Genomic DNA, 27621 nt, shown 5'->3' with positions numbered 1-27621 from the left:
TGCAGCAGCTACCTGGGCTGGAGTCTCAGGGGAGCGTTTTCCATTTCACACATCAGTTGTGAGACTGAGAGAAAACAATATTTCCTCTAAGAGGTGTGCACTTCCCACACCAGAGGATGAAGCTTTCCACTGTGAAGGAAATCAACTGGCTGCTGGGAAACTTTATTTAAACTCCTGCTAACAAAAAGAAGCTAAAGCCACATCACAGGGACAAAATTAGCGCGGTTATCAGGGAGATACACTATGAGGGAAATGTCCCCTTCAAAATAAAAGCACAGAAACGCAATATATAAGCGCTCAAAGTGAATTCAATGTGGATTGAAACTGAGATCCAACCATCCGAGCATTATTCCAACTGTTTAAATATGTGTTTCAACTTTTATATCAAATAGCATTTCACTTTTTATATGACTTTTAGCTTTATTTCAGAAGATTTATGTCCACTGTAAGACTGATATATCACTTTTTAATGTTACTTTTATCCATAAATTTTAGCTCATGTGAATCTTTTTAGACTTTTTTCCTCATTTATCTTTTATATCAATCACTTTTAGGTTTTCTATCATTTATTGCGGTTATCTGTTATAACAGATTTTTCCCATATACATCATATATGTAGCTCTGTCCCATTATATTGATACATTTAAGATGATATCAATGAGAAAAAGTTTTTTTTCATTATTGCTTTGGTCTGTATGTCAATTTATATCACATCTTTTTATTTTAACATTTATTTTCAAATGTTTGTTGTAGCTGTGTTTCAGTGTAATCGTTTTCACGCGTATATATATTACTGTTTTGTTAATTTACTAAACTACTTATTTGCAGCGCTCTCTCGCTCTCTCTCTCTCCCGCTTTCTCTTGGAGCTTTATTTTGAAAGTCCTCTCAAAGGGGTGGGTTACCTATTGTGAGTCGGTTGGCTTGACAACGGGAATGATGGGAGGTGCTTGTCCACGTCCGAGATCGGGGACGGGACAGGTAGAGCCAGGTGAACAGAAGCTGCACACCTGACACTGACACACACACACACTTTGTCTCTCTCACACACACACGGACACACACGGGCTGAGGGAGAGGAGGCGGCCGTTGCGCTGAAGAGGCTCTTGGGACTTCACATCCTGCTCAGCGCACCGGGAACCAGAGAAGGGGGGACCATTAGGAGCGTCAGGGCGCAGCAGACACAGCAGCTGCTGCGGGCTCGGACTGTTCAGAGAAGGACTGAACTGCGCCTTTAACTCCCAGGACTCTGTGAGTGATTAAGCGGAGGGCTGCAGCCTCCTGCCGGGGCGGATTACTGCCCGCTGTGGTCTCACATAATCCGCACTTTGGGATTTTCTTCAATGTTCCCGGAGCAGAGCAGCAGGTAGTTCCTGCCCCGACCTCCCCGCGCACCTTATTTCTCTATTCAAATCCCGGGGGAGGGGGGGTCAGAGACCCGGTGTACCCGCCTAATCCCGCACCTGCTGACCGCAGCAGCACCATGATCAGCTCCGAGGGCCTGAGGCCGGCCTCTAACGGCAGGAAGCCGCTGGGCAAGCTCGCCACCCGCCTGGAGGAGGTGAAGAACCCGTGGCGGCAGGGCTCCACGCTGGAGCTGAGCCACAACGAGGCGGCCCGGCTGGCCACGGACGCACTGCTGGAGCACGGGGAGAAGGAGTACCGCAAGGTGCTGACCGAGGAGCGGGAGGTGAACTTCCTCTCCCCGCTGGAGATCCACTACATCACGCAGCATGCGGCCAGCAAGACGTGCGGCGGCTCCGACAGCAACGGCGTAGGGCCCGGGGACCGGGACTTCGGGGACGGGGACGCCGTGTCCGAGCTAACTTCTGGAACTTACTTCCCCATGATGTCCGACGAGGAGCCGCCGATGCTGGAGCTCGGCTGGCCGGACACACCGACGAGATACGGACCGTCGGAGACTCAGATCTACTTCCAGAGAGACAAAAGCCACAACATCAAAGACCTCATCAGGTCCCTGATCAACAAGGCCAAGAAGGTAAGAGCGCTCTGAGGGACCGGAAACAGAATCATCTCTGTCTGCGATCTTTTATTAAACAGCCTGAAACAGGAGGCCGCTTTGCATCGATTAGTCGATTATTCCTGAAAGCAGCCAGCAGCTGATCGGTCAGTCACGGCAGAGCAGAGGTCAAAGCTCAGACTGTATTATTGATGAGTGTGTGCTTTGTTCTCACAGTGGTCTGAATATTTGTGCTCTTATAGTCTCCCACAGTCCAGTCACACATCTGTAAACTCGGATTATTTATTCTTATTCTTTAGAGAAAAGCTGGAAATGATTTTGTCTCAAAATCTGCATTTTTCAGACTGAAAGCTGCAGCTGGACCAGGAGAGTTTATCCTGGTGACCTTTGACATAAGTCACAGAAACAAAGCAGCAGCTTTCTCGTTGGGGTTCATAACACACTGTGAAAAAGCTTCTTATAAATAAAGTCCAACCAAGTTCTCAGCAGTCACTTTGTGTCCACCTCAAACCTGTGAAAACATCAGACAGGACAAAATAAAAGCTTCAGATGTGGAGAGCTGGAAACATATTCAAGTGTAAACTATGTGCAAAATGATTTTTTTTAAAGCTGAGTTACTGCAGCTAAATGTTTAGTGTGATCCAAAGCATGTCGCTCTCTGCATGTTAGACCAGTTTGTGGCGCACTGTGTAAACACAGTCGTCTGTCAGCAGCTGGGATCAGTGACCTCACTCTGTGTGTGGAGCAGCTCTGCGCTCAAAGACATATTCTGCCCATTATTACTCCCAGTGTAGCGCTGTCTGTAAGCCTGAGCTGTGCTGCACGTTTCAGGCTGATCAGAGCAGCTTTAAGTGCTGCGCACAGACGGAGTCAACACAAGTGCTACGTGCCAATAATGCGACCAGTGAAACGGCTTCAAAGAGATGATAACAAAGAAGGAAATGAAGCCTGAATACAGTCAAATGAACAAAGGGAAATCATTATAACTGACTAAAGTCAGGCTGAATTTCCTCTTGAAGCTGAGATTAGATCAAACGTTACAGTCGCTGCTCAACACGGTAATAACACTGAGGCTGAGACGCTGCTGTTGACACGTCGTTTGGCAGCTGAAGTCGAGAAATGGAAAAAATCTTTGCACTTTTGTCCATTTTTGTCCTTTTAATGATGACGCACGAGTGTGGAGGCTCGAAACCAGGACAAAGTCTTCATTTGGAGTAACAGAGGTGCAGCTCACCGCGTGGATCCGTCCCTGGAGCATTTTTCACCCGGCTTGCTTACAAACAGCGCGAGCAGGCCGGGGCCCGCCCGCCATCTTTGATCTCTTCTTATCAGCTTGTGAGCTCGAGGCCGGCTGCTCGAGGTCCAGGGAGCAGAGGGCTGGCTGTCACACTGCCCGCTGTTTAGGAACAAACCCCCGAGCTCTCTCTCACACACACACACACACACACACACACACTGCGGTGTAGTTTCCATCTTTTGTGTCTGTTTAACATTTGCATCATTTTCTTCGTTCTCGCTGACTTTGAGTCTCTTTTAAAGTCGTCTTTTGTGTTTGAGGCATGTGAGACAGGTTTGTGTTACTCTTGAACCTTTGTGTTGGTCTGCAGTACTTTTCCTTGTCGAGTAGCTGTTTTTTATTCATTATGTAGCTTTTATAATCTTGCACTGACGCTGCAGCCTTTTTCTCCTTTTTTGTTTCTCTTGTCTCTTTGCAGATGGTGTGTGTGTGTGTGTGTGTGTGTGTGTGTGTGTGTGTGTGTGTGTGGGGTAGCAGGTTTCCATCGCTTAGTTTTGGCATCTGTTTGTTGGTATTTCTTCGTCTAGTGTAAAGCTTCTTTTTAAACAGAGACTCTGACCCCGCACGGCGCCCGCTGACCCCCCCGGCGCCCCCGACCTCTTTGCTGTATTCGTGACCTCCACAAAAACAACCACGAGACGACAGATCAAAGACCCTTAAACCAAGTTTTCCGCCGCTTCTCAGACTTTCTGTAACTTTACATTCAGAGCGTTTTGCACGTCGTCTCCCGATCAGCGATCACGTAACAGTCAAATGAGAAGCTCCGTAGGTTTGTTGGCAGACAGTCGGGCACGCGCTGCGTGTGAGTCACTTCCTCCTCCTGTGTGTATAAATAGACGTGTTTAATGTGAGGCGTTTTTTTACATGAACCTGACCAGTCTGTGCGTCCGTGCAGGAGAAGCTGTTTTCTCTCAGACGCCGACCTCTTTCCCACACGTCTGTGCCGACTCAGCGGGTTTCAGATCAAATGACACTCTGGATGCATTTCGTCAGTTGGTTGATGCAGCAGACAAACAGCTGCTCTCAGAGCTGCACGTTTGTTCCTCCAACGGCTCTTTTTGCTTCATTTCAGCATATTAGGAGAGTAACTGAACTTTGACCTCCTTAATTTAGTGACAGATAAACCTAAATGCAAATGAAGTGAATCAGGACGCAGGCCTGGCTCAGAGTAAAACCATCCTGCAGCATCCGGCCTGCAGGTGAGCAGCGCAGCAGTCTTCATTATTAATTTAAGTTAAAGCAGAGTGTGCAGCGGCCCCGGGGCCCGGACCCCCGGAGTCCCTCTGTTTCAATGACAGCAGCTCATTAAAGGCAGATGCATGTGTTCAGCTGGGTCAGATAAAAGTCATTACCAGTTTTACTAACGATTTACTACCAGTCAAACATTGTAATCTCATTACATCACCTTACAAACAAAATATCATAATATTGCAAAACTTAAGGTATGATAATACTATTACATAAGCTTACAGTGAATTCTTCAGACACAATCTAACTCAAACTGGAGTTAAATGGATTATTGATTAGTTGATCAGCTGATACAAATAGGATTATCTACAGGTTTTTGTGATTATTGCACCTTCTGACAAGATCTGGAGCTTTTCTTTGTCCCACATAAAATAAAATAAATCAAATGTCTTGGATTTTAAAGATATCTGAAGATGTGAGAGATTATTTTTATTCATTTACTTTAAAAGATTCATAAATGTTTTTAAATAGCTAAAAAATGAAAATGTCACGGTGCAGCCTTAATGCAAACCCATCCTGCTGCAGGTTTTCATCCTTGGGCTCTGTTACAGCAGCTTTGCATGATTCTCAGTATGAAATAAGCCTCGTGTATCTTAGTCTGGGCCTTTGTGCAGCCTGAAACGAGCTGTTTTAGCTCCTCCCACTTTAACACCATCAGTGGGCCTGAGCAGCACGGCTTTACCCCGGGGACACGGAACAGGTTAATCCAGCTGTGGAGACTCTGTATAGCTGCAATTATCTTTTCATAGGTCATAAATCTGTGAGCTCTACTCAAATCTGCACGTTGTTTTAATAAAAGTGCTCTTCTGAGAAATTCAGTTTTTCCAAGAACGCTTTTTACTTCCTGTATTTAAATGGAATTTTTTTTATTGTTTAGATCAAAAAATGTCAGAAAATTCTGAAGCTGTGCGTCAGATACCCAGAGCCCCCCGACAGTGTTTGGTTTTGCTCAAACAGCAGTCAATGAAACACCTCCAGTGGGCTCAAAGCAGTAAACAAACAGCAGTTTGTCCCTGTTGACTTCAGAGAGTTGTCCTTTGCTCCACAGCTGAGCAGACTTGGCCTGCATAAAGAAATAATTCTAACGTCAGTAATCAGCAGAGAAATTTCATGATGATGGCCCACGAGTGAAAATGTTAACCCCGCTCACCTTTAGCGTCTCTCACAGGTCACTCACTCAGCTGACCTGATTTCCTCAGATATAGCATTGAGGGTTGTAACTGTGAATGACCTTTGACCTCCAGTTTTAGCCTGAGGAACAGATTAAAACCTGAGCCTGATTATCTCGGGCTAAATAGAATAGAATAGAATAGAATTCAACTTTATTGTCATTGCACATGCACAGGTACAGGGCAACGAAATGCAGTTTGCATCCATCCAGAAGTGCTTTAGTGATATAGATATATTACAATAAATATTAGCAATAATATAGATATGTGAGTATATTACAGAAATGGGTCTATTATGTTATAATGCACACGGTATGAAGTATGTTGTGAATATTCTATAACTATAAGTATGTACAGGCTGTAGTGAGTACAAGCTATGTACAGGATATGAACAGGATATAAATATGAAAAACTATACAGAATATGAAATAAATAACTTTACAGAATCTGGGATATACAGCTATACAGAAATGGGAACTATGCAAGTTGTAAACAGTTGTAGGATTAAAAATTATCGAATGTACAGAATGATTATTTACACAGAGCTATACAGTAGTGCAGTTAAGATAAGTGAGGGTGTAGATAGTTTCTACAGAGGCTATATAAAGTGCTAGTGGTTGTCAGTCCATGTTATTATTGTGTGTTAAACCTACAAACTAAGGCCAGGTGTAGCTTTGCATGACCCGACCTGAAACGAGCTGTTTCAGTCAACTTCAGTCTGATTGGCTGCCCCTCGAAGATCTGAACAGCAGGAGGGTGGGGCTTCGGTACCTGAGATGACCATATTAGGGATATCCCCTCCCAGAGTGTGTGCAGAGTGCAGGCTTGTATCACATGGATAACTTGAACATATGTTGACCTCTGAAACTTTTAGGAGATAAATGACATGAAAAACAAAAAGCAGCATGAGGCAGTTAAATTACAGGTCATGGAGTGTAACAGACTTAAAAACTTAAACAAATGACCTCAAATCTGCTTAGAAACAGTAAAAAATCAGTCATCATGTTTTCTTTAAGACCCCAGTAATCGACTGGTACACAGCACAAACAGAAGCTGACTTTTAAACAGATCTACACGTTTGCGTTTCAGTCGGGTTTATCTCGGGTTTCATCCACAAGCTGAATTTCAGAATTTTAAGCTGAAAAATACATGACAGGAAAGATCTGGATCCAGGATTTTACTCAGAGAAGCACCGAAAACGAAGGTCATTGCAGCCTGTGACCGGAGCAGGGACGTCCCCGAGAGAGAAGTCAGGCTTTATTTCAAGTTTAACTCGACTGATGAAGCTGCAGTGCGTCAGTTAATTGTTTTCTGATAATTTCTTCACTTTGCTCCAGTTTCTAACCTATTAAACCCTCACAGTTTGGCCTATATTCTGGAGTTTCTAACTTATACAACATCCAGAGTCAGTAAAGACAGCTCAGTGACTGAGAGGCCGAGCTGAACAAAGGTCGGCTTTATGGATCAGAGACGACAGGAGAGTTTTCAAGAGACAGTGAAATCTTAAACCTGAGAGGAAATAACCGTAAACCTGCTCTGTGCGTGGAAACTCAGATCACAGGAACAAGAACAAAGTTCAGTCAGCAGCTTCTGAAACACCTTTGGTCCTGAGCGGTGAGGGTCAGGGTGATCCTCGCAGATTCATAAAGAGGCTCGTGAAATGTCCACTAAACACTTTGTGCTAACGTCTGGCTTTCCTGCAGGTGATCGCCGTGGTGATGGACGTGTTCACGGACGTGGACCTGCTCTGCGACCTCATGGAGGCGTCCAACAAGCGCAGAGTCCCCGTCTACATCCTGCTGGACGAGAAGAACCTCGGACACTTCACAGGCATGTGCTCCGCGCTGGATATTCAGAACTCTCACCTCAGTGTAAGTACAGCACACAGCAGCACTGACTGCAGGGCCGCGAGGGGCAAACATGAGCGACGCCCTCAGGCGCTCATATTAAACAGGAGAAAGTGAACTGACTGCACGTAATCCCCAGAGCTCGGGCCTCGCAGTTTTTTCCATTCCTGACTCTGCAGGATGTCATAGAAAGAAAACATCCCAAATATGGTCATTTCAGGCACAGCTGAGAAGCCCCGCCCACCTACTGTAGAAATCTTCCATTTATTTGTAGCAACCAGTTAGAATAAAGCTGTTTTAAAGGAGGCGGAGCCAGAGCAGCTTATTTCAAAGATGGGGCACACCAAAGGCCGACATTAGAGTCTTAAAGAGAATAACAATGAGACTGAACCTGTAAGAAGTCCCATTAGAAGCTGGAATTATTCATCCGCTTTTTGCCAGTTAATGTATTTATCATTGAAATAGTGAAAAAAAGACGTAAAATTTCTTACATCTCAAAGTGACGACTTTGTCGGTCAGATGTGATGAAGTCGGTGTTCTTGCTTGTTCTGCTGGTTCGTCTGTAAAGAGTCGAAACTTTTTCCATGTTTGAGAAACGAGATTTCAGGTCAAATTAAAAGTTTTATGGTCTTTACAAGAACAACAGCTTATTGTTTCTGGATCCATGAAATTGCTGTTTATAATTTCATCTTCCTCGTGTGTGTGTGTGTGTGTGTGTGTGTGTGTGTGTGTGTGTGTGTGTGTGTGTGTGCAGAACATGCGTGTTCGCAGCGTTTGTGGCGACACGTACTGCACCAAGAGCGGCAAGAAATTCACCGGACAAGTCCTGGAGAAGTTCATGATCATCGACTGTGACGAGGTCATCGCCGGATCCTACAGGTGAGGAACATGCGCGCACACACACACACACACACACACACACACACACACACACACACACACAAACACAAACACAAACACACACACACACACACACACACACACAGTCCTTAAAAGATGAACCAAATACAAATCTTGCTCTTCGAATGAAGATCGTCTTCCTCCTGCAGTTGACATATTTCCTGTTCCTCAGTCTTTCTTTGAGCGCACACAGTCAGTGCATCAAGCTGCTTTAAGGATATTCTCTGTAACATGTGGGACTGCAGCACTTTCCTGAAGTTAAAGCTGAAACGCTCGGCTCAGGGTTCCAAGACTTAACTAACCCGTGTGTCATGTCACTGTAGCCGCGTCCATCTTTTATCTTCACTGTATGCGACTGAGGGACAGAGGGATAAAACGGTCGGTCATTCTTAGGCTCGGAGAGAAGCAGAAGTTTGGACGTCTTACTGAACTAAATAAAGGCAAACAGCAGCACCGCGGCAGCTGCGATGGTCTTATACCCGTGTAATGTTGCTTTGCGTTTACTTGGCTGTAGTAAAAAGGTAAAAACTGCAGCAGGAATAACATGCAAACATAAAAACGTGTCTAATGTCAGCTGAGCCGAGCGGGCCGTTCTCCTTTTAGCAGCCTCGCACCGACTTTGCATCCAGCAGCAGATTACAGCAGGAAGCTGGCGGAGCTCGGACGGCGTGATGGGTTTGTCTGATCGGATAAGCAGCGTGACAAAGCTCGCGTTGTGCAGCTGAGCAACTGTAGGCCACGAGCTGCTGTGGGAATACCTGAGTAATACCTGTAATTACATCGACACACTCAGCAGGTGGGTAAGGATGAGAGCTGCAGGCACCAGCAGAGACCTCATTGATGCTTCTTTTTTTAAACTGCTGAAAAAGATCATTATTTACTAGATTGTGATGCTTTTCATCAGTCAGGCCTACCGTCCATAGGAGCAGAGCCACGGGGCGGCCACGGCCAGCCCTATAACCACTCGCAAAGAGGCAGGACCATTTAGGAGATGCAAATGTTTGATGAGCGCATCGTCTCTCCACGCACGCTCACAAACGGCCGTGCGCTCGTCAGCCTTGATAGCAACAACCTGGAGTGCTAGAATAAAACTATCGCCCTGCAGATGAGCCTGATATAAGCTGCTTATTTCATTTACCTGTCAGTTATAATCTCTCGCAGGGCTTTATTTATAAGTCCAAATATTTTTATTTGGACTTATAATATATATATACTGTATATCCTATATATATCCTGACTCTTAGTGGGGTTTGAAACATAGATGACTACAGCAGCACTGAGGTGTGAGCAGCTCTAGCAGCAGAATTTAGTGTTTCATCTTGAAAAAGGGCTTAAAACGTGTTTGGAAAGTTTCAAAGCAGAAATTTAGTGTGAATTCTGCTGTCGCTTACTCATCCGCAGCTCAGACGGAGCACCATGGGTTTTTTTTAGCTGTTTTTGTTTTATTCATGTTGCACTGAGTCTGTAAATCTCGGGACTCGTCTTCCTTAAAGGGATTAAACCACAAAATTTAAATGGTTAAATTCTTGTAGACGACTCGGACTGTTTAAGTCTCAAGGAAAAGACTACAAGTCCCTGTGATGTGCTTCAAAGTGTGTGTGTGTGTGTGTGTGTGTGTGTGTGTGTGTGTGTGTGTGTGTGTGTGTGTGTGTGTGTGTGTTGCTGTAATATAGCCGTGAAGCTGGTGGACAGTTTGTGCTGTAAAATTCTGGTGATTTTAACGACTTTGTGTCACGCAGCTGCACGGTGCTCGTAAAACTCTGGGACAAATTTATATTGAGTTAACTTTGCAGACAGCTGCTGATTGTACGGAGCTAGTTAAGGCTTTTTTTGGACTCGTTGTTTAGGTCATAGTTCCTGTACACAGGTATGTATACATCATGGCACACACTGCAGTCACCTTAAAGCCTCTCCTATTATCTGTGCTGAGCTTTAAGGTCTTTGTTCCCTGCATCTAATCTTAAAGGCAGCGCCACAGTGAAGTCTGGGGAAACACGCTGTCCAAAGGACGAAGTCGGGATTGATCCTTTCTGAACACCGTACTCCATTTTCCTGTAGATTTCTACGTAGTCAGCTCAACATTCATAGTTTGCAAAACATACTTGAGTGGAAATATTTTCATACTCGTTCTTTAACCTTAGTCACCTGTTTCAGGTGTGTCGCCTTCATTCATTCACTCGCACACTCGTCTCCTTCTCTATGTTTTCACCTCTGCCCTGCTCTGCTTCTTGTTTCATTAAATTGATTCTGTTTTGTCTTTTACATTCAAAGGAACTCTAATTTTGCAACACACAGTGTTGTTTTGGGAGGATTAAGTGTTGCTTCAGGTATGTAGCAGGTAAGAGGGCGGAGTCCCGCAGGCTGACAGGCTTCTAATTCCATTGCTGATTGTGGAATGAAGGGTGAGGTCACCCCCTCTGCTACACCTACTACAAACTTTATCACTTCAATATTGGATCAAATAAAAGTAACTTGATTCCTGGGAAGCGCCGAGCCTGTAGCTGTAAAACTGATTAGCTTGTTTGAGAACCAAATATCAACACAGATTACCAGATATTATGCAGAGAATATCTGAATCTGCTAATCTCAAAGAATATATAACATTTGCAGTAAATCGTTTAAAGCTAAAACGAGACCGTGATGTCCTAAGCATCAACAGAAACCAGTATATTTCAAAGGGCAAGTAAGGCAACCAGTAAAGAGCAACACAATAGAGATCCACAGCAACCAGCAAAAAAACTATGCAAATATTACCAAAAAGACCCCAACACAGCAATCTCAGAGGCAACCACCCAACAACGGCCAATCAGACAACAGAAACACACTAGCTCCAGTCTACTTTATGGTCCTCAGAAGTAGTATTTGTTTATGAAGCTATAAATGGGGGTAAAGTCCTGTGAAGCACGTTCAGGCTGAATGCTTTCAGTATAGACATTTATCACCTGAACAGCTAACAGGTGCACTGTCACAAAGGCTTTAAGTGCTCCAGGAAGCAGCAGGTAACTGGAAACAGTTCATCTTAAACGGCTGAGCATCCTAACGCGACCTCATTTACAGTTCTATGACTTGTTTGTTAATTAAACCACAACTTTAATGATCTGAACCGGAAGACAGTAAAATTACCATTTATGTGTATCGGGTGTTTAGATAATGAAGGTGTGCTCTGAGCTGTTCTTCTTCAGAACTAATCAGGAATTCAGATGAATCATATCAAACATAGCTGAGCACTGAGTGGTTTAGTGCTGAGGAACGCCGTCCTGCAGGTTCCTCTGAGGTTGTCTTGCTTTGTTCTCACACAGTCAAGTCTGTAATGGCTTGATTACAATCAGAAAAGAATCGGTTTCGTAAATCTGTAAATTTCCTTTTAAGTTTCCATGAGTATTAAAGTTCTTTGTGTTGCTTTGAAGATGCCAGTGAATTACACCTGCTCTGATATCATTGAGATGCTGTCCGGTTCACATTTGTGCAAATCAGAATCAAATCTGCCAACTGGCCTGAGATCAGATATTACAGGGACAAACTTAGCTGGCACTTTGCTCTTCAACCCAAACACTCTGCTGTCATTTAAATACACAATACAAAGTCTAGTAATGTATTACAGGTTCTGTTTATGGAGATGAAACAGATGCAGACTCTGTGTCATTAACTTGTGTCTGTAGAAGTACGAGGTGTCCTTGAAAACGAGTCCTTCTGCAGGGTTTAAATGTGCACGAATGCTAGTTTGGCTAAAGTAGCAAATATGCGATTAGCTAAATGGCTAACAACAAAACAAAGGCCCCTGCTGTTAGCAGCTCAGACCGGTCAGAGTGTATGTTAGTAATGCTGGCTCTAACATGAGTATTATTGTTAAACAATATGCTGTTTAAAGCTTGTTTAAACAAACATGTATCATGATGGTTGGTGTTGATGAGGGTGTGCTGGTGCTCGGCTAACGCACCATCCATCCACCCACTCACCCTGCTTTGTGTATCTGTAAACAGCTGGTACATTTTGTGACTTGTAATGTGGCTAAAACTCAGACGTCTGTGTGGTCGTCTAACGCTGAACCTTTGTCTCGCCTGCACATAAATGCAGTAAAGTGTCTGCTGCTCAGTTAGACGCCTTCGGTGTTCGTGCACCTCGCGTCCACCTCTCGCCAGCTGATAAACTGATGAGTCATTGCACTGACTCATCATCATCCAGGAAATAGTTAACACTCACTGCAGGGCTGTTTATCAGCTGGAGGTGGAGGGAGATAATTTACACAGACACAGCTGAGAGGTACTGAGTCTCAGCCTCAGTTTGTGTTTCATAATTTTGAGATTTCATGCACATGATGGCAGAAAAACCTGTCACACATGACAAACATCAAGCCTCGATCTATTCAGGCTCTTATCCAGAACTGCTTTCACTTTCTGATTTTTATCTGTGTGAACTCATTGTACTTGAAATGCCACCTGGTAATCGGCAGCTGCACCGAGTGTGATTTGATCTTTTACATAACTGATGCATCAAATACTGCTAAATGCTGCTGAGCGAGGTTCAAATCAGAACTTTGACAAATCCATCTCAGCTGCTGCCGTCCAGCACCTGCAGAGAGGCGACTGCACCTAAAATTCACTTTGGCCTTTCTGTCTTTAAACACATATAGTTCAGTAATTATTGTTATATACTTATTACTTAAACACACATTAATGCATTTATAGTAAGTTCCCTTTGAGTACCAGTCAGTGCCTCTGTCAGTGCGATTGCCATCACCAGTGTGTGAATGTGTGGATGACTGAATGCAGTGTAAAGCAGTTTGGGGTCCATAGGGACTAAGTAAAGCGCTATACAAATACAGGCCATTTACCAGATCAGCAGTAAAATAGTTCAAGTCCAAAAGTTCATAAAGGTTTCAGGAAAAAAATCCAAAACTTGAGTTAAGTTGCATTCGGCAGATCTTCCATTCAGGGTCATCTTCTCAGGCACATCTGGATTTTTCAGCTTGGTTGCTATTTTTCGATCCCTCAGAGGAGGACAGGTTATGTCCCTTTGTTCTCATGCTTCTGCGATGGCTGCCGGTCAAAATGCCGATCGCTCGACCTGATTTTCATTCATCGGATGTGAAGGAAGTTTATGGGGAAGAGTGTGGTTCTATTTCAATAGCTCATCCATCTCACACCTTGTACTCTGTTATGTATGCTTAAATCCAAAAAACAGAGGAGGCAGATGTCTGACTCTAACCTTTGACCTCTTCTCTCCAGTTTCACCTGGTTGTCGGCTCAGGTGCACAGCAACATGGTGATGCATTTCTCGGGGCGCATCGCTGACAGCTTTGACCGAGAGTTTCGCTGTTTGTACGCCGACTCCCAGATCATCGACTGTTTCTACAACCCGGAGGAGGACGGGATGCCGTACTACCCACCGTACCCTCCCATGATTGCCCCAGGCCACGGGCTGGATCTACTGTCTGAAAGGTAAGAAGGTATTCGCTGTAAGGGGAGACGCTTTCATTCTGATTACTGTCAAGGTTTTAGTTTTTTCCGAGTTTCATCAGAAGCTTTTTTCCTGAGTTAATTATGTGAATGACAGCTGCCGCAAAAACTCTTTGAAACTTGATTTATGTGACATCATGATGGAAATATAATCTCTCTATGAAATCAACAGAACTTCAGTGTGCCACTTTTAACTTTTCTTCTTCCACAGGCAGCGGGACAGGGGGTGCTCCGAAAACTCTAGCAGCCAATCGAGTAACAGCATCTCCAGTGTGAAGGCTGCACCTGGAATGTCCTCAAACACGGTCTACAAGGTCACGCAAAGTCATGATAAGGAGGCTGCAGCTGGCTCCCACCTGAGCCCTGAAAGAAGAGGACTGAGCGACCGATCGGGAGGACAGACCCCTACACCAGGAGGGCGAAGCTCTGCTAATGGGGGAATCAATTTCGCCCCAATTCCCGATCGCCCGCCACCGGCCTACGGTCAAGCGATGGGTATCGAGTGGAACAAACCCAACACAGCAGATGTCTTGCGGGGAAATATTGGTGGAACCTCTACCAAGTTTCAGGGTTTGGGGCTGTACGATCACAAACAAGATCTCTTCCCCTCCTCAATACCCTCCCCAGTCAATGACACCAAACCGCCGCCTAAGCAGAGGCTCCCCAGCGGGATGTTCAACAAGCTTTCAGATTACTTCCTGTCATCCAACTCTAAAGACAGGGACGCCTACAACTTCCGGAGGACTCCGTCTCCTCACGGCTCACCCTGGGGAGGACCGGACCTTTCTCCAACTGAGCCGGAGAGTCAGCAGAGTCCACCGCCGCCGCTTTCTCCGGTCGGTATAATAAGCCGGAAGGACCAGAAACGAATGACGCTGGGCCACAGCAAGCTGGACCTGGTGAACCAATACAACAAGATGAAGCCCAAGCAAGTGTACAGCCGCTTTGAGCTCAAGGGCACGAATTAGACTGGAAGGCCAACCATCAGAGAGGTTGTGACTCCGGAACATTCATCTGGTATCTTATATTACAAAGAAAAGACTCTGAGATCTTGGAAATTGCTCAAGTTTGGTCTTCAGACCTCAGCCCTACAGGAAACTAAGACTCTTGAGGAGCCATTTTGGCTCCGCGTGGTTTCCCGTTTATCAAACGAGAGGTTTTTGGCTTTTTTTGAGGTCATAGTTTACCAAACAAATCACACTTTTACTAAATCTGCACTTCATGATTCAACTACAGTCACTACCTGAGTAAATATGTTCTCATAGGTGAAATAGGTTTCAAAGATAAGCCACTGACTGTTTGCTGACACGTGAAAACCATCGAAATGTGAATTTTTGCCTTCAACACTCCAGAGGCTTTCATGTGGGCATTTCTTTACATTTTTATACTCGGCGACATTCCTGAGCAACAGTTTGAATTCTTCCTTTGGGTAAACTTAGGATTCTGCAGTTATTGTTCTTTTTTTAAGATTATGATAATATTTGTAATAACAGGGCTGAAGAATTGTTTCCTCCACAGAGATTTTTCTCGCCTTTAGTGAACGTTTATGCTACATTCAGATGGAAACTAACGTTTATCTGACTGGATCCCAGCCTGGGGCTCAGCTCTCAATATGGTGACGGTTTAAAAAAAGATCATTGACAGTAATACTGCTGAAATTCTGCAGTTTAATACGATCACATTGTTGGGTTTCATGTTGTGACGCGACTTCCACAGTTCTTATTGGAGAAGTTTGAATCTGAGGTTATTTTTTGTTTCATTTCTTTTTGTTCTCATTAAGTAAATGAAGGGATCAGTGAGTCACCCACCAAACAAAGACTTTTATTCTGACAGTCGACTGTTTCTGCTCTGTAAACAAGTCATGCCATGTGCTACCACTAAGTAAAACATAAGATTTTTTATTATGGGAAAAATTAAAATCTCTCAAAATATTCAGTTTGCACTGTTAAAGCGATGACAATGAGAATCTTTAAGAAGATTAAAGATAACATATCATTATTGTTTAATCGTGACTATAAGTGAAACAATCATTCAATCAAAATAATGATGATTAATCAATTTGAACTCTACAGTTTATTCCAACAAGCCCAAACCTGGAAATACGCAGCCTGACAGAAATCTCACATCCAGTCACAAACAGTAAAGTGAAGTTTAGTAACCTTTGCTCCTGGGAATACGACAACACGTGCCTTGATCATCCTGCCTTAAGGTTTGCAGTCACATTTGCGACAGCCTGTCTCCAGCGGCCTCGGTTAGTCTCGGTCACAGTTTTACTTTCGTTGTTCGGCACAGGGAGCGATCTGTGCTGTGAATAGTAGAAGCAACGCCAGGATGTTTCGTGGTGCTCGTCATGTTCTGGGAAAGTCGGGTCGTAGGGTCGTAGGGCATTTTGTTTACGTCGGATGAGACGATCTGTGTCGAGAATCTACATTTATGTTCCTCAGCTTTCCTCGTAACGGAGGCTCGTTCCTCCCGCTGCACAGTTTTACAGCAAGCTTGTAGATTTGTATATAAATGATTAATTATTATGCTCTTCATCACTCTGCACCGCAGTGATTCCTCCTCAGTGGAGCAGCAGATGAGGACGTAAAATCACTCTAAGCAATAAGGATTGATACCGATCAATAGTTCTGATGTGTGTCTTTTGTTTACTGCTCATTCAGTGGGCGCCTTCTGTTTTTATTTGCCCCCAAATCAGCTGGACATTTGATTTATTTGTATATGTTTTCCCATGTAATGTACATTATACTGTATATACATGAAGTTGGGTCATTGTTAAGAAAAACACTCTTCGACTTTATTTTTACAGATTACTGGAGAATGTGAACTTGAAGTTAATTTTGTGTGTTTAAGTTGTTTTTAATTTGTAAGATGAACAAAATTTAATAAAAACATGAAGGTAAAGTTGAGTTCAGTGTTCGTTTTTCCATAAAACCGAGTAAAATGATTCCTGCCTGTATTTCATTTAAGAATGTTTTGTGGAAACATCACTATAATACGGGAGAAACAGCAGGAGCAATGACAGCCAACTTATTAACTAATATTGGTTAAAGAACAAACATTTTGACTAAATATGCATCAATTCAATTTCCCTTGATTGTCTGAACTTTCCTTCAGACCTGAAGATTATTTGTCCAAATGTGATGGTGAGACCCTGGAGGGTGCTTGGAAAAGCATCGTTTTACTTCCTCCCTGATGTCATGTTTCACAAAGAATCAGTCATTTCGGGGTTGCAGGGATGTTGCCAGTCATGTCAGCTAAGCCGATGAGCTCATACGTGCATTGTCCAACTGGTTGCTGAAGGTTGCTGAAGTTGGTGTCTTCCATGCAATTTACGGGCAATCGGCACTGGCAACCAAAGTAACTGCAACAAGGTTTTTGGTGCAGCAACCTCCAGCAACCACTCACCAGCTGAATAATAAACACATTTCCCTAGCAACCAGTGGTTACCATGGAGTCACTGACTGGTCTCTAGGCCTGTGTGATTGAGGCATAAACTGCTTCAGGTGCATACCTGCTGCTGCCTCTGCAAGCTGCTTGTCAACCATACCTCCACCCATACTCCTCCTTTCATACTGTTCATGTTACTTCTGATTTAATCAGTGTCACGTCTGTTGTTATCATCCATGCTCTGTTCTTTGAGTGGCGAAGAGTGTCATGAAAAATATTCTCCAGCAGCCCTTTGAGTGCAGACAAAGAGTAAACAATGTCCTCAGACGATGGAGTTGGAATGATGTTCCTGTACTTCCACAGGAGTCCACCTTCAGCTCCCTAAAGATTGACTTTCTTGTGCACCATCGCTAAAACAAAAAATGAAATTATTCCGAGTATTCCTAAAAAATTGACAGCTTTTGAATGCTCCTTCTGTTGTAACTACAAACTATGAGTGGGTGACACCAGGAGCAGGTTGTGGTCTGTAGCAGGTCAGTGGAGGGAGAACGTTGCAGCCATGTTTAAATCTGTGTCCAAACATAGGCTTGGTGTTTCCCACTGGGCCTCAGCACTGAAGGTTTTCCTGTCAGGAAGTCCAGACGGGGCTCTGGGTCACAGGACGCAGCACGAACAATGTAAGTTAATAAAGCTTGCAGAGATATGTGAACAATGGATCATCCAAGAAATCTCTCCCAAAAGTCCCTAAACTGGAACACAAATCCATAATTCACGAGACAAACACCAAGACTAAAATATCTCTTTGTGTGCAGGAAACGAGCGCACGAGCCGCCGGGGTGCTGTAAAGCTAAACTAACATAAAGACAGTTTCATTTGTCACGCAGTCAAAGTTTGGGAGCATTAATGTAAAGGTGGAGATGTGAGCCGTTTCACACGCAGCTCTGGTTGTTACAGTCACAGGTGTACTCATGCTGGTTTGTTAGGGTTACTGCATGCCGGCTCACAGCCCAGACTTTGTTTTTTTTAACTGTCAGCTACACTTGATGAACTCGTGGGGTTAAAAACCTGCTCCGCAGCTCTCCTGCCAGCAGTGAAGTTTCTGTTTGGGCTTGTGTTCAGCTTTGTGTTAATACACAAACACTGTATGTGTGTTTTTATTATCAAAGGGATTTATGTGAGTGTGCAGGACTGTAACCTAAGGTTTATATTATTAACAGGTCAGAGTAACGCAAAAATAATGTAACAAGTAACAAATTACTTAATTACTCCCTGGAGAAAGTAACAGTAATTAGTTTTAAAAAGTAATTTATTTTTGAGTAAGAACCCCAAACACTGATAGAAAGCTGCTTTGATCCCTATAAATAATTTTCTCCTTCATAACAACTGAATGTTTGAACTCACCTGTTTAAATTGTATTCAGGCTTAAAGGTTGTGGCTGGGGGCGTGGTCTCTTTGACTGACAGGTGGCTGCTAGTGATGGGATTTCCGGCTCTTTTTAGAGATCCGGCTCTTTCGGTTCGGCTCACTAAAAAGAGCCGGCTCTTTCGGCTCCGAACCGGCTCTTCAGGTTGTTTTGTTGCTTTAATTAATTTATTATTAACAATAATATAAAATTATGCACAAAAGGAATTACTAACGTAAAAACAAGTGGTTTTATTTATATATGTTTATATATAAATATATGCGGTGGCCCCTAGAGACAAAACACGTACAAACTCCAAAACACGTTTCTAGCATGAACTGAACTTCCAAAGCAGAGCTACTAGATCACTTAAATTACACAATTGAAAGCATGTGTGTATTGTTTGTGTATTTATACACAGGCACTCATATATATATTCAAATAATTTTAAAAAAAAGTTCATTTACCTGTTATTACCACACACCAAATCCGGTCGTTGGTACTTGCTGGCTTGTGTAGCCACAAGATAACAAAGGCTCAACACTGCGCCCAGCATCCTGGAGCACTTCTGTTGTCTTTTGTACGTGTTTTGAGTTTTCATGTGCTTCTGAGTTTTTAAATGCTTCTGAGTTTTTACGTGCTTCGGAGTTTGTACGTGTTTTTACGTGTTTTGGAGTTTTTACGTGTTTTGGAGTTTGTACGTGTTTTTACGTGTTTTGGAGTTTGTACATGCTTCAGAGTTCGTACGTGATTTGAAGTTTGTATGTGCTTTGTCTCTAGGGGCCACCGTAAATATACTTTTATTTATTCACTCCACATAAAATGTAATAAATAAATCATATAATACAAAAATCAACTATTCACATTTCAAGTTTTAACTATTTAAATTTTCAGCTTTTTCCTTTCACAAATTTAAAGTGAAAAGAACACAAAACACTGCAAACCACAACACAATTAAATATAAATTATAATATGAAAACTAAAAGAACATGCATATTCTCTGTCATATGGACCTGCATGAATAAACTTTCTCAATCCTTTATCATCTGCAACCGAAAATAGTTGTGGATGATTACTATACCTTTCTAATGTTGTTGTCCCTGCCTCTCTTTCTCTCTCTCTGGCTCTGTTCCTGTGCTACTGAGTGTAACTACCGCCCCTCCCCCCTCTGCCCAGCGTAAAGCACAAGGCTCGCGTGCAGAGTGAAGCGGGAAAAAAGTGCGAGAGAGAGGCTGAGAGAAAGAAAAAAAAAAAACCCACGTGACGGCTCGCGATAAGGAGCCGGCTCGCGTCGTTCACGTCAAAGAGTCGGCTCTAAGAGCCATTTCGTTCGCGAATGACCCATCACTAGTGGCTGCAGCTGTTAGCTGTGTGCTAGGCCTCCCCTCAGCTAACTGGAGCCCCGTGTTTGTGCTGCTGGAACATTTTTGATGACATTAGCTGATCAATGACTTGGCTGCTGTACGAACAGAGCTCAGGTCCAGTGTTGGTGAGTGAAACTGGGATTTTATTTGGATGTCGCTGAGCTCCTTAGCAGGTGTGTGTTTGATGCACCTGTGCATAGTTAGTAGTTGGTTTCAGCTTTGCAAAACACTGCGAGGAGAAGTTTGGCTGACAGTGTGGATGACTCAGGCATGACAAGTGTTACAGAATCCAGCGACAGCAGTCAAGTGTGAAACACGAGCAGGGAAGCTCGTGTTGCCTCGTCTACCCCAAAAACCACCCGTCAGGGTAACGCGCTGTTTCTAAGTAGTGGTTGTATTTCAGAGCTTTAATTCTGTCCAAAGAGATAAAAACGACCACAAAATATCAGAAAACTGATGCAAAATAACTACAAAGAGGCTGAAAACAAGTAGCACGGAGGGATTAACCACGTGCTCAGTTTTAATGACACCCAGTGATTAAATCAGCTGTAAACAAATGTCAGTCATACCTCTGTGGAAAGCCTTCTTTATCTTCATTTCCTTTATCTAAAGTGCTCGTCAGGAGCTTTCAGAGGAATTTTCATTCACTTTTTACACCCACAGTATAAAATAAATAAACGAGTGTTTATGGTGTTGTTGTTTTTGAGCGTTAAACATTGGGGATCTCATGCTGGGCCTTTGTGGCATTTCCTGTGCAGCAGAGGAGCCTCTGATTACAGGAAGCCGCCTCTTACTGCGTTTGTAATCAGCTGATTGGAGATGAACAGTCACCATCTGGACTCAATAAAAAGGTGTGTTCACTTTTTAAGGCTGCAGCAGTTTATATGTCACCTAACGAAGGACGAGTTGCCATTTTTCCACCTGATTTACTTCCCAGATAAAGAATTCCCAGCCAAACGTTCAGTGGCTTCAGAAAGTGCCTTTTTATGCTGAGGTCAGTGCTCAAATAATCGTTTATAGAAAGTCCTTCTTCCCATTAATTATCTTAGACTTATGTGGGGATGCTTGAAAGGGTTTAGTTTGCTACTGAAGCTTTTTATTATGTCCGATCATTACTTGCACTGAAGTCTTTTGCCCTGTTTTCTAATGGCGCTCTAAAGTGAAAGATGCCACCTGCAGACACGTCGCTGTTAACAGATCAGCGACTCGCAGGTGAAAGGCTGACGGTGTGAGCAGCTGTAGCACAGATGTGCTGATGTTTAAACAGGCAGTAGCTGTGATGTCATCCCTGAAGCGAGCTGTAGCCTGCTGTAAGAGCTGCAGCGCGTCCTGTTTAGATGCTCCAGCAGCATTTCCTGCAGCTGCACGCTGGAGACCGGCCCTTTGTGTGTGCGTTATCTTCAGGATGCAGCTCTCTTCCTGCTGACTCTTTCTTCTGTAACAGACCTTCGGGGTGTTCGGTGGATGAATGCGTGCCGTCCATCGAGGGTTGTTGTGAAACGTTGTGTCCCTCGACTCCTTCGGGGGTTTTCTATGTTTGTTCTAAAGCTTTGTCTTCTCAGCATTTGGGGGCAGGTGTGAACTCTATTTAGGATCTAAATTCAGACTCACAACAGTGTTACACAACACAGCATTAATGTCCGATCACTGAAACCCTGAATAGTGAATAAAAATCTCCACGTGGATTTAACTGAGGAAATGGGTCAGATTAGCTCAGAAAGTCCTGCAGTGATTCATGTTTCAGCTGATTTATGCTTTTTTTTTTTTTAGCAGTCATGTCAGGAGAAGACAGAAGCTGTTTGATAATGAAGAGCATGTCCACATGTTTAATGAAGACAACTCAGTGTGGGCCCAAACAGCTGTGTAGCCTTTATAAAACACTTATGCTAATTATGGAAAAAAGGCACTTTGCATGGGAGCATAAAGATAAGGCTCCGGAGCAATGGATGAAGGTCATGTGGTCTAAGAAGAGAGGTCAACAAAGTGTTGCACCCATCATGCCTAGTGGCCACTGTGTGAGTCTGTGGGGATGTGTCGTGGTCTGGAGTCGCTCTGTTGGACACTTCAGGACATCGATGGCACAGCGTGCTCCAACTGAGAGCTCGAGCAGTCGTCAGGCTCAGAGTATGAAAGAGTGCAGAACTTTAAAGAGTCTGTGGGATGTGCTGCAGAAGACTGTTTGCAGCAGTCCAACTTTCCCATCATCCATACAAGATCTCTGGGTGGATCCTGCAGCACTGCATGAGCTTATCAACATGATGCTCTGGTGATTTAATGGCATCATCAAAGCTAAAGGCGATCCAACAAACTTTACAGAGAAAACATTTGACCTTGCAAGTAAATCAGTACAGTATTATTAAACTGACTGTAGACCGGGCATGACTGTTTCTGGGACTAAGACTGACTCTGTTTTCGTCTCTGAAGGGTTACCATGGTATTCGGAGATGGGCGTGGCTGCTTTATCGCGCTGTAGCTCTCAGCACACAGTGTCTTCATGATCCCTTCCATCAACGCAAACATAACAATGATGCAGTGATACCCAAAATAACAATTGGCTTGTTATAAATAGCATTTGGTCAAACAGGCTTGCACAGTGTTGTGCTGCATTAGATGTGTTCAAGTTGCCTGACTGCCAACACAGAACAACAAGCTGCAGCCACAAATATGTCTGCCTCTGGTTCTGAGTGAGCCACAGCACCATTTTCAGACAGTCAGTCTCCTAAAGTCTGACTGCTGATGATTTGTTTGTTTTTCTTCTCTGATGGTGCCTCTCCTCCTGCTGGGGAGTTTCACACCAGCGTTTAACTCTTCAGCCCGAGCTTTCAGCTTTGGCATGTCACCTGAGTTTAGATCACATCTTCTACTAAAGCTGCAGTTTGCATCGGGCTGTAAACGTGTTTCTTTCTGCTGTAAAGTTGGACGTTTTAACCTGTGAGTCTGTGGGGACTGACTCACTGCTGGAGCCCCAAGTGGACGTCAGAGGAACTGCAGCTTTTATTTTCAGTCACCTCAATTTTAATTTTTTTGTGATTAAAGTTGAAGAATTTCAGCAGAATCATAGATTTACAGAATTATAAATTTCAGTGTTTGCTACCACTGAATATTAGCCTCACAGACACATCTCACTCTGAATGTTAGTCGCTTTAAAAGTGACGATCAGAGGGACGGAGTTTGATCTGGAAAAAGTAAAATACTTTTGTCAGATTTCCTGCAACTTTTTGGAAACTGCTGAACCGCCAACGACAGTTTGTTGTTGTCTTATTTTATGCAAATAGTGTGAGTGTGTGCGTTACGGTGTGTGGTGAATTGGAGCTAAACCCAGATATCTGACACCAACTGCACAAACAAAAAAACAACCTTTATGAATGTCATGAAAAATCCAAAAACAGGAAACAAAATCCTCAGAAAATCTAAAAGTTACAAGAAACAGCTAAAACATCGGGGACCTCAAGACTTAAATATGAACAGACCAGAACCAGGAACAGGACTCGGCATCTTCCTCCCAGTTTATTTGTTTTTATTATGAAGCACTTTGTTTTTAAACTTGCTGAACAAATAAAATAAACTGACTATATATTGATTTTATTGTCTGATCATGTAGCCGTTCTCTCCTTGGTTTAGTGGACACGACATGAACGAGTGATTCTAAAATACTTTTAATGATTCACAGTTTTTTGTACACTTGTGTACTTTATACACATTATAAACACTTTAGAGAACGATGATAATAACTGTAAGAGCCTCTGATGATAATGTTTTATCATTCATTGAGCCAGAAAAGCTCACAGGTGAGATCCTCACCTGGTCTCCTCACCAGAAATCATCATCATCCTGCTTTAGTAAAAAAAAAGAAACTAAACCAGTAAATATTTAAAAAAAATCAAACTTTTCTTTGGCTCATAGAAGCTTTATGTGATTTGAAAGCATCTGCAAATAAGATCAGTTTAGTGGTGGAGACGTAAGCCCACCTCGCACGGTGACAGCGGCCCGATGGCCTGCAGCTCACACTGGCTTCAGGTTTTCACAGGAATGAAAACGCACAGAGCTCAGCATCGTATGCAAAGCTCCCGGGGCGCGGCTGATCTGGGCAGACTGCGGTTTAGCTTCCGCTGACGTGGACGACTGTTCGCTGGAATTTATTGTAAAGGATCAAAGCTGAAGAAATGCCCATCGGAGGCTTTACTAACACAACAGGCTCAGAACAAACAGCCGTGCAGGAGGAGACAAAGAAACGAGCAGCAACCAGGAGAAGACTGCAGTGTTTTTATAAAGAGGAGCATGCACCTCAGAACACAAAACACTCATCCACTGTTCTCCTGTTGGCTGAAAACTACAAATCTGAAGTGACAACAAACCAAAAACACAACAGTTACAAAATGCAACGCAAAAGCAAAAGAAAGGAAAAAGAAAAGATAAGAAACAAAACGACTAAAACGAGATGAAAAAAGCACCAACACATGTCATGAAAATGACACACAAACCAAAATGTGACACAAACATCAGCAAAGAGAAGCAAAACTGCTAAAAGTTCAAACACCTCTGTTTATTGTGTGTCTCTGAATTCAATCACCTCGATTCTTAGCGTCAGTATTGTGAGTAAAATAAAGAGAAAACACGACCAAACAGGAGCAGAGCTTCTTTAAACCTTTCCTGCCTGCGAGCTCCGGGTCCGTCTCAGCTCTCGCCACCTCTGCAGCACGTGTCATGTTCACCACCTGAGCACAAACACACAAACTGTGGCTGCTGAGTGTGTTTGAGGCTCAGCACACCTGTGGCCAAAAAGAAGAAGTTTGTCTGCTGTGTCCACATGGCTGAGACACACAAGAGTGAAATGAGCCGTCAGTGGCAGAAAGCTGCAGATAAGCCTGAAAACTGTGGCTTTAAGACACTTCCTGCTTTCTTGCACAGCAGCGAACAATACAGTGGACATTAAGCCACACACGTGTCATATTTAATGCCGTATATGGAAGAAAACACACGTGTGTATAATCTTCAACTGTCAAACTTCATAATTTCATTAAGAACATCCCATTTATTTACTTTATTTGCTTTTACAGTTTGCTTTGGCTCATACTCCACCTGCTCTGTCCGATCAGTTTTGCAGCTTTTGCGTGACTCTGAGCGGAGAGCAAAGGTCACACGTCACAGTTCATCCTGCTGCTTCGATTAGCAGTCACAACATCAATAAACCGTGACCCACTTCCACCGCAGCCGTACAGGCCTGAGCCATAACATTACCTCCACCATGTTTGACGTGTGATGTGGTATGCTTCAGACCACCAGCTGTTTCTCTCCTCTATATTCACGCAGCCATGAAACTGTTTTTCAGTAAACTGTTCAATTACTGTGATAATGGAGGCCTGTATGAAAGTGTCACTGTCTAAATGAACTTGTCTGTAGATGGAAATATTAACAGCAGGTGTGTAAACATCCACTCTAGTCTAAGACACTCATCCTTTGCTGACCTGTAGATGTAAAACCAAAAGTTTCCAATGAGGAGTCATGATGGGAGAGCTCTGAGTTAATGGCATTAAAATGCAGAACATGAAGGAACATGTTTATTAAAAAGGCCAGCCTCGTGTACCAACTTCACAGGAAAAAACATCAGCTGGTGTTCTCATTTATACTGCAGTAAAACCACAAAACTCCCACCAGAAGTTACACTGACAGAAAGAAGCAGAGAAACTGTAGCGGTATCACACCTACCATCTCTCTGCTACGTGGCACAGATGTCTGTACTGTTTGAACATGTCAGTTTACTGGTTGGATTTAAAAAACCTTTCAACATTTCTGTTCATTCGTGTGCCACACAGACAGTAACAGACTACATGTACCGCCGTTACGTATTTAAAATACTAAATATGAGTAACTGTATTCTGTTACAGTTACCGTTTAAAAAGGTGGCATTTAGAATACAGTTACTTTCTTGAAATAAAGGGATTACTTTCCTGTTTCATATGTTCGGCTATGCCCTCTCTGTTTTTGGTAATTCCACACTGGTGGAAACCCAAACAAAACACGCATTAAGACCAGGCTCTCTGTCCTGGTCGTTGTGTCCTTGGGCAAGACACTTTACCCTACTTGCCTACTGGTGTTGGCCAGAGGGGCCGATGGCGCGATATGGCAGCCTGGCTTCTGTCAGTCTGCCCCAGGGCAGCTGTGGCTACAACTGTAGCTGCCTCCACCAGTGTGTGAATGTGAGAGTGAATGAATAGTGGTATTGTAAAGCGCTTTGGGTGCCTAGAAAAGCGCTATATAAATCCAATCCATTATTATTAATTCAATTCAATTTTATTCATATAGCGCCAAATCACAACAAAAGTCGCCTCAAGGCGCTTCATAGATACAGAGGAAACCCCAACAATCATATGACCCCCTGTGAGCAGCACTTTGGCGACAGTGGGAAGGAAAAACTCCCTTTTAACAGGAAGAAACCTCCGGCAGAACCAGGCTCAGGGAGGGGCGGGGCCATCTGCTGTGATTGGTTGGGGTGAGAGAAGGAAGACAGGATGAAGACATGCTGTGGAAGAGAGACAGAGGTTAATAACAGATATGATTCAATGCAGAGAGGTCTGTTAACACATAGTGAGTGAGAAAGGTGACTGGAAAGGAAAAACTCAATGCATCATGGGAATCCCCCGGCAGCCTACGTCTATTGCAGCATAACTAAGGGAGGATTCAGGGTCACCTGGTCCAGCCCTAACTATATGCTTTAGCAAAAAGGAAAGTTTGAAGCCTAATCTTGAAAGTAGAGATAGTGTCTGTCTCCTGAATCCAAACTGGAAGCTGGTTCCACAGAAGAGGGGCCTGAAAACTGAAGGCTCTGCCTCCCATTCTACTTTTAAATACTCTAGGAACAACAAGTAGGCCTGCAGAGCGAGAGTGAAGTGCTCTAATAGGATGATATGGTACTACAAGGTCATTAAGATAAGATGGGGCCTGATTATTTAAGACCTTGTATGTGAGGAGCAGGATTTTGAATTCAATTCTGGATTTAACAGGAAGCCAAAACAGGAGAAATCTGCTCTCTCTTTCTAGTCCCTGTCAGGACTCTTGCTGCAGCATTTTGGATCAGCTGAAGGATTTTCAGGGAGTTTTTAGGACTTCCTGATAATAATGAATTACAGTCATCCAGCCTGGAAGTAATAAATGCATGAACTAGTTTTTCAGCGTCACTCTGAGACAGGATATTTCTAACTTTAGAGATGTTGCACAAATGGAAGAACGCAGTCTGACATATTTGTTTAATATGTGCGTTGAAGGACATGTCCTGGTCAAAAATGACTCCAAGGTTCCTCACAGTGTTACTGGAGGCCAAGGTAATGCCATCCAGAGTAAGAATCTGGTTAGATACCATATTTCTAAGCTTTTCAGGGCCGAGTACATTAACCTCAGTTTGATCTGAATTAAGAAGCAGAAAGTTAGTGGCCATCCAGGTCTTTATGTCTTTAAGACATTCCTGCAGTTTGACCTGAGCCTTTCCAAGCAAACCCTTGAGTTCATCTGAAATGTTGCAGAGTTGCTATATTTACACTTACAAACACGTCACATGAGCGTCAGGCTAATCGA

The 27621-nt window shown here is 43.5% G+C and overlaps 1 protein-coding gene across 1 annotated transcript; it reads left to right on the top strand.

The window, feature by feature from the left end:
• The first annotated feature begins 941 nt into the window (after positions 1-941).
• sack1c (scaffolding CK1 anchoring protein C) lies at positions 942-16800 on the top strand. Its single transcript, XM_085275329.1, has 5 exons — positions 942-1997; positions 7397-7564; positions 8295-8419; positions 13666-13878; positions 14108-16800. The coding sequence occupies exons 1-5, from the start codon at positions 1482-1484 to the stop codon at positions 14862-14864; spliced, it is 1779 nt and encodes a 592-aa protein (XP_085131455.1). The 5' UTR covers positions 942-1481; the 3' UTR covers positions 14865-16800.
• Positions 16801-27621: the final 10821 nt, after the last annotated feature.

Source organism: Mchenga conophoros, linkage group LG5, assembly GCF_057382185.1.
Source record: "Mchenga conophoros isolate Kocher_MC1m ecotype Shallow Benthic linkage group LG5, M_conophoros_male_GT1.1, whole genome shotgun sequence".
NCBI lineage: Eukaryota > Metazoa > Chordata > Actinopteri > Cichliformes > Cichlidae > Mchenga > Mchenga conophoros.
Note: the sequence above shows the minus strand (reverse complement) of the source record. Positions and strands in the feature narration are given on the sequence as shown.

Bases quoted from the DNA above. Each gene is read 5' to 3' on its own strand.
- sack1c (XM_085275329.1), top strand. From the start codon at position 1,482: ATGATCAGCTCCGAGGGCCTGAGGCCGGCCTCTAACGGCAGGAAGCCG. The intron at 7,565-8,294 runs GTAAGTACAGCA...GTGTGTGTGCAG, and splicing joins TTCAGAACTCTCACCTCAGT to AACATGCGTGTTCGCAGCGT. The intron at 8,420-13,665 runs GTGAGGAACATG...TCTTCTCTCCAG, and splicing joins GTCATCGCCGGATCCTACAG to TTTCACCTGGTTGTCGGCTC.